General features: G+C 33.3%; 1 protein-coding gene across 1 annotated transcript in view; it reads right to left on the bottom strand.

Moving 5' to 3' along the window:
• Positions 1 to 7262, bottom strand: part of Ascc3 (activating signal cointegrator 1 complex subunit 3) — a 382010-nt gene that overhangs the window by 355775 nt on the left and 18973 nt on the right. The window contains exon 4 of the mRNA XM_004648215.3: positions 4091 to 4650. Coding sequence (XP_004648272.1) covers positions 4091 to 4650 — 560 coding nt within the window. The remainder of the gene's footprint in view (positions 1 to 4090; positions 4651 to 7262) is intronic.

Raw genomic sequence — 7262 nt, 5'->3', positions numbered from 1 at the left:
CAAAATACCAAGTAAAGTAAAATGTACAGATTTCTTTCTTAGCAAAGAATGCAAATACACATGGGATTCAGAATGCCTGAACTTAAATTCTGGCTGCACTATTTATTCTGTAGTTTCAAGCAAATCTCCAAATGTCTCTAAATTCAACTTGCTAATCTATAAAGTACTTATTATTGAGCAAGAATCCACAAAGACAAAAAACCATTTCCTTAAGGTATCAGCACAGCAGGGATATTAAAAAAATTAGAAACATTTCAAAACATATTTAATGTTTGAAAAAGACATGAAGTTTACAATAGTTACAAATGAAATTCTAAATTTCTTGTCTGTTTTGATGTGCTATTTTAAAAATTATAATCATATAATTGGAGAAAAAGTCCGAGTGTAACCTTTTCAGATTGTAGCGATGCTATGTCTTTAAACTTGCTATAAACGTAGAATGAAGCCATCTACAAAAAAATGATCAAAAATATTGTGAATTTTTAATTCTCAGAAATCACATAGTGCTAAGTTCAATGAATAGGGTGGATGAGAACACATCAAAGTATTTCCTCAAGCTTGCCTTTCCACTGGAAGAAAATGTACCATATTTTTTATGATACATTATGAAGATACTCAAGAAAGAAAACTGCCAGCAGTGCTGAAGGGGCTTTAATGATGGGATGGGTGTTTGTAAAGCATGGGGGAGTAATTTGAGGGAGTGGTGGTTATTTTACTGTAATAAAGTTTTTAAAATTTAAATGCACTCTACATTTTTCTATCATCCTCTATATAAATAACATCATCTACAGTCCTTTTTTTTGGGGGGGGTATTTAGTACAAGGTCTCACTACACAGATCAGATCACTCATAGTGATTCTCCTATTTTCAGACTCTCAAGTGCTGGGATTACAGGCAGGCACCACCACACCCAGTCTCAATCACCATCTCAGTGTGCCCAGGGCGGGGCCGTAATGGCAGGACAGGGACTGCACCCCAACCGCTGCGCTATGCCTAAGCAGAAGCTTTAGTCCACTAAGCTATCTGGCCAGCTCTCAGTTATAGCATTATTAAGGACTGTCATTAGTATTATTTTCCTCAACATATCTAAGACCAGACCCTCTCTTGCACTGTCATTGAAGTGAATCACAGCTATGAATACACATTTTACTTTCATGTTTCTAACACTAGTTCTCCAATAACATAAAAGTCCTTATGGTGGGGGAATTTTATGGTTAGCATAAAAGCAGCTCTATCACTAATTAAGTCTTAGGTCAGTAAACTATATTCAGACCTGAGAAAACATATAATAAGAAACAAAAAAATGCTTTCTGTACAGAAGAAGATTCCTGTATGTTCCTTTTAAGTTACATTTAAAATTAAGCACCCTCCGTTTTGTTAACTTTCTCAACCAATAGCAAAAAAGCCCATGGTTATTTAGTCTTCCTGAAATAGTCATTTAAAACCTTAAAAAGAAAAGGGATTTATGCTACCATATAAACCAATTACCTTTTTAAATACCTTTTTCCATGTTTCACTGAGGAAAGAATTCAGAAGTAAATAGATACTATGAAGTCCTAGGTTCAGTCTCCATAACAAAAAAAATCAAAAAACATGTAAGGTACAGGAAAAGAGGAATTGCATTGAACCCAAGCATCATTTCATCTGCCTAGAATCCCAGCCCTTTGAGAGGCAGAGGCAAGGAGGATTACAAGTTGGAGCCAAACCTGGGCAATTAAGCGAAATCCTGTCATAAAAAAAATAAAAGGGCTGGGGATGTAGCTCAGTATGAAAGCCCTCAGTTCAATCCCCAACATCATCACATTTGAAAATTATACCCAAAACTTATTACAATAACAGTATCATTACATAGAAATTGATCCTGTGTACAACCATGAATAACCTACACTGTAAAATTAAAAATGCTCATGATTATTCATTTTCACTCACAAACAGCAAAACCAAAGCAAGGAAGTAATGATTCATTTAAAATTATAGCAGTACTGAAGCCACCAGAAGAATGTGAATTATTTCCTTACATTATTGAACCACTGTTTGAAAGTCACTGGACTTGAGTATCTTAACAGTGTCTTATAATAAATACACTTTAACAAGGCACCTGTACCGCTGTATGACTTGGCTGTCACCAATCTTCACACCCTCCCCTCTCTAATACTTCCTCTGAATCCTGCCCATCTCACACTGTTTGTCCTTAAGCCTGAAATATACTATTTTTCTGAGCCACTCAAAAAGAATAATCTAGATATACTTTAAGATTTAGTTCAAGCTTAAATCTCCTCCCACAAATACTTTCTCTACCACACTCAGCCTTCCACAAGGTCTATGAGTTGATCTTTAATGCCACCATTTGTATAAAGTATGATCCATACGACATCTGCATAGTTATCTGTTGGTATATCTCCTTCTGTTTTAACAATTATCTGAGAACAAAGCTGCTAAGTCATTCTTCTATGGCTAGCAATTAGCACTGCACTTAGTAACATAGTAAGTTACTAATAAAAATAACACTGATGAAGGATGAAATTCAATTTGACCTTGCAATGAAGATTATGGAAAAATCCTAAAAACAACGTATTTTCTACTCAGCAATGAGACTGCTACGTACTTTAAAACTGTGGTGAAGAACTAAGAAATACAAACTTCATTCCAGGTATCCATAAATAAAAAGAATAGTCTTACAGCTTATTTAGAAAACAAAATATCCATTAGTTTGATTTTTCTAAGTTTCATTTTACAATAATCATAACAGGTTATGGTTATTATAACCATATTACGTGTTCAATTATATGATGAGGGGCCGGAGAGTTGGCTCAGTGGGTAAATGCTTTTCTGGCAAGCACAAGGGCCTGAGTTCAATCCCCAGTTCCGGAAAAAAAAAAAAAAAATATATATATATATGTATGAATGATGATATATATATATATGATGAAATACCAGTAAAAAATTGCTATAAATCTTAATTTTTAAAACAATATTAATTATTAAATGAGATAATTCATTTAATAAGGTAGAACAGATCTGATATCAAGATATATAACACTGACCACAGAATTAACAATATATCCTACTTCCAAACTAATACAAAATGTATCATTTATCACTATTATGGGTTTAGTCCTCCAAAGCCTGGTTAGCTAATTCTGTACATTCATTTTAAAAAGTCCACAGAAGAAAAGTGACCAGAGAGATTTAATAACCTAAAGTCATACAAGGAATATATATATAGAAAAATCTGATTTCAAGGCTCTGCCCTTTCTATAACAATGTATCACCCCTTTCCATCCTTCGTCAACTGGGTTACACAATCAATATGTGCAGAATTAATACTGTGATATTATTTTAAATTTGGGAAAAAATATAATGCCAATATCAAAGGCAAAACTTAAGCCCTCAGGAAAAATTTTTCATGTGGATAGTAAAAGTAAGTCATAACCAAATTGTGGCACAGAAATTAAAATAATGTTTTCTAACAGAAAACAAACTTACAATACTTTACTAAATAAATGACCTATATATCAAATAATCCAGTTATTAACTTACTTTTCAATAGCTGTTTCAAACATAGAAATTAGAAATTTTCTAAATTAGCAAGTCACTAATATATAAAAATTGTAACAATTTAAAGTTTAGTAATTTTATCACAGATCCCTTAGAAATACAAAATGCTTACAAACAGTATTTCCAGTTACTAGAGTGATGATATAATTTTCAATCAAATCAACATCCTTTTCAGAGTAACAGTACTAATTTTTACATTGAAACAGACTTCAACAGGATGGCCCCAGGAACTGGCTCATGCAGATTCCCACAACCACCCAGCGATTCTTTCACAGCTCTTCACAGTCCCTCCTAACACTACTCATCATGTAAAAACATTAGTCTATACAATTGAATTATAAAGCTACAATATTAAAAAGAGTATTTTCATTGCTAATTATCAATGTTTAAAAAGGGTATGCTGGACTGGGGCAGTAGCTGAGCACATACTTAATGTGTGCAAGGCCAAGTTCAATTTCCAGAAGCACACAAATAAAGTGCAAAAGCCTATTTTATTAAGATCATCCACATTTATATAAAACTTCAACTATACCTCATCCTGAAGCTCATCCCCACTTGGCACAGAAGCAGGCACGTCATATAAGGTATAGCAAAGATCTTCTATTCTTGGTGCTTCAGTCATTTCCTTTGAAGTTGCACTTAAGTACTTTTCAACTTCACACCACAAAAAGGAACCATTTGTTTTTTCCACGGTTTTGAGCTCTGGGGTGCAATGCTCCTGAAAATGTTCATTCAGAAACTTGTGGTAATCAAGGCTTATAGTTTTCTGGGCTTCACCATTTATTGGCAGTTCATCAAAGTGGTCCAGATCATGCATGTCAAATGAAAATACTAAATTTTTACCAAAAAATACTCTATCAGCATAATCCTTTTCTGTCATCTGGACAAGAGCAGTAAGGTCATCCTCACTAAACTGAGAAATGATTCGATTAGTGGCATTACAAGCTGCTGTGGCAGATGACGAGGGAAATGGACCAAACATCTGTTTGATAGCCTTTGTCTCCATGTGGCCAACAGCGTTCTTCAAGTGAAATGTCATAAAGAGAAATGCGGCCCCACTTTCAATTGCTTCTCTCCCATTATCAATTCCAACTATTGAAAGATCAAAGAAAGAAATTAGTTTGAGGGACTCAAGGTTCAACTTACAACTAAAAAAAATTTTTACATATATGTTAACTTATATATGTATATACAACTAATATACACACATACACATATCATATATATGTTGCATAAATCCAACAGCTAAAATATATCAAGGAAAATAATTCATTTAGAAGCAGAAAAATCCACCACTAAATTCCAAAGTAATCATTCATTTTAGTTAAACTATTAATAGTAATCATTCTATATATAAATACAGAACCTGCCTAATAACAGCTCTTAGGTGTTTCTTTAGAGAGATTACCTAAACTTTCAAAACCAAATTTTAAACACTGATTTGACAAGCCACTGAAATAAACAGGATGTAAAAAAAATTCTAAATTAGACTTTTAGAATTGAAAGGAAACCTAAACCATTTATAATTTTCTGATTTGTACCATAAACCTAGATAGCAAGAAATAGATGTATTATAGATTTACATGTTCATATTCAAAAACATTTAATTCAGCAAGGTTTACATGCATAAAAAAGTTTAAAATAAATCACAATATACAAAAGAAAGCTGTTGCTTAACAGGGACAGGAAAGAAATTCCTTATCAAAGTAGGAAAAGAAAGTATTAGTCCCTAATATCCTCAAGGTGCTAAATCCTCATATCCAATTTTCTCAATAAAAGAATCGATTTGTGACAGATTTGAGAAATTGTTCTTAAAGTAGTAAAAAAGAATTAACTCTACAAGAGGCCCGAAAGTTAATGTAACCTACCTAAAATAATAAGCAATACTGGTAAAGTCAATAATACAAATAACACTGGTTATCGTAATGAAAGCTTGGCTCTGAGATCATGACACACAAATCTCGAACAGTTTACATGGCCTGGTCCAAATTTCCTACATAGCCAGAAACTGACCCAATCGTTCTTTCCCCCAGCCTTAAGCCTACCACAAATTTTCTACAGTAGCCAAAAAGGATTTCTTAATATTTAAACCTAAGTTTCTACCCAACATGGTGGCCAATTGTACTCCTAGCTACTCCAGAGGCTGAGGCAAGATGATAATTTGAGCCCTGAAGTTGGAGGTCAGCCAAGGCAACATAGATGACTTTACCTCAGAACAGCAAAATTTTAAAAGCTGTGATTACAAAAGAAAGATTCTATTCTATGTATATTTCTGTATCTTTATCTTTTCCCTGGGCCTCTGATTATATAATTCCTGTTTCAAATTCTAATTATGAGCTGCCTCTTTCAAAAAAGAAATTACACTTGTTTTTATTCCCTTACTGTACCTAGCTCCAAATGGATGGCTCAATAGATTAGTTCTGATTTATATTAAACTTCACTGATACTAGAGCACTATTTTAACACCAAATTTGTTACATCCGATGTTGAAACATATGAAGGCTAAGAATTTATATATGAAAAGAGGCGATTTTTATTTCTTAATTTATTCAACTATAAAGTCAAATTTTAATTATAAAGCAATGACAAAAATACTGTCATACAACTATTCTTCAAGTATTTGAAAAACATGGTAAAAATTACATAATACTTTGAAATTAACTTTATAGTACCTGTATATATCTTATTTATTATGTGTATTTTACTTAAGCTTGGAAATTTTTGTTTAAAGTAATTCAGGGATTGTAATTCTACAAATAACATGATTGACATTACTGACACTAACTTCTTTTTTTTTTCTTTTTTTGCGGAACCAGGGATTGAACTCAGGCCCTTGCGCTTGCCAGGGAAGCACTTATTCCACTGAGCCATCTCCCCGGCCCCTGACACTAACTTCTTTAATTAATTTTATTTTATTTTGAAGACACTAAATTCTGAGCAAAAATGGAATTAGCATTTACAAACTTACTGACATGTAACATGTATGATTTTTAAAAGGTGGAATTATAATTTTATAAGTTAGAATTTCTTCATAACAGAATGTACTAAAAACTTTCACACTGAATTACTACGCTTCATCCAAACAATTTATCTCCACTACACAGATGCTAAAATGGAAACCAAAACTTTATGCGAGAGCAACGATTTTAAAAGATTTATGGCAATCTTCTGATTTCCAAAAAAGTGTTTTTGCTACAAATTCCTAAAAAGTTTTACACCTAATTCTTGTTTACTAAATAAATGTTAGATATATATTCCCTAAGGAAACAATAAATGGAGAAAGAAAGGCTGGAAAAATAAGACTATGAAAGCTTGAAATAAAAGGAGCAGCACTAGAAAAACTGACAGAATGTTATATAATAATAAATGCTATGGACAAAATACAAAGAGGACTTTGTAATACAACTCAAATGGATGAGTACTTAAGAGTAGATGGTCAATGAAGGTTTAAGGACATAATTTTTGAGCTAAGCTGAAAAGGATAAGAAAGGATGCAACCACCCTAAAAGACAGAACATTTGCAGCAAGGGGAGCACTACATGCAGTCCCCAAAACCAGCTGTGTGGCAGGTGTGAGGAAATGAGAGAAGGCCATGAGGAAAGCACCACAGTCAACACAAGGAGGATGTGAAGCCAGGAAGGAGGCGGCCACCTCACAGAAGTGCAGCCAGAGAATGAATGTGGACTCTGCAGGTACAAATTTGC

Source organism: Octodon degus, unplaced genomic scaffold (genome assembly GCF_000260255.1).
Source record: "Octodon degus isolate 3935 unplaced genomic scaffold, OctDeg1.0 scaffold00362, whole genome shotgun sequence".
Taxonomy (NCBI): Eukaryota; Metazoa; Chordata; class Mammalia; order Rodentia; family Octodontidae; genus Octodon; species Octodon degus.
The sequence above is the reverse complement of the archived record's forward strand: the minus strand, read 5'-3'. Positions and strand labels throughout refer to the sequence as shown.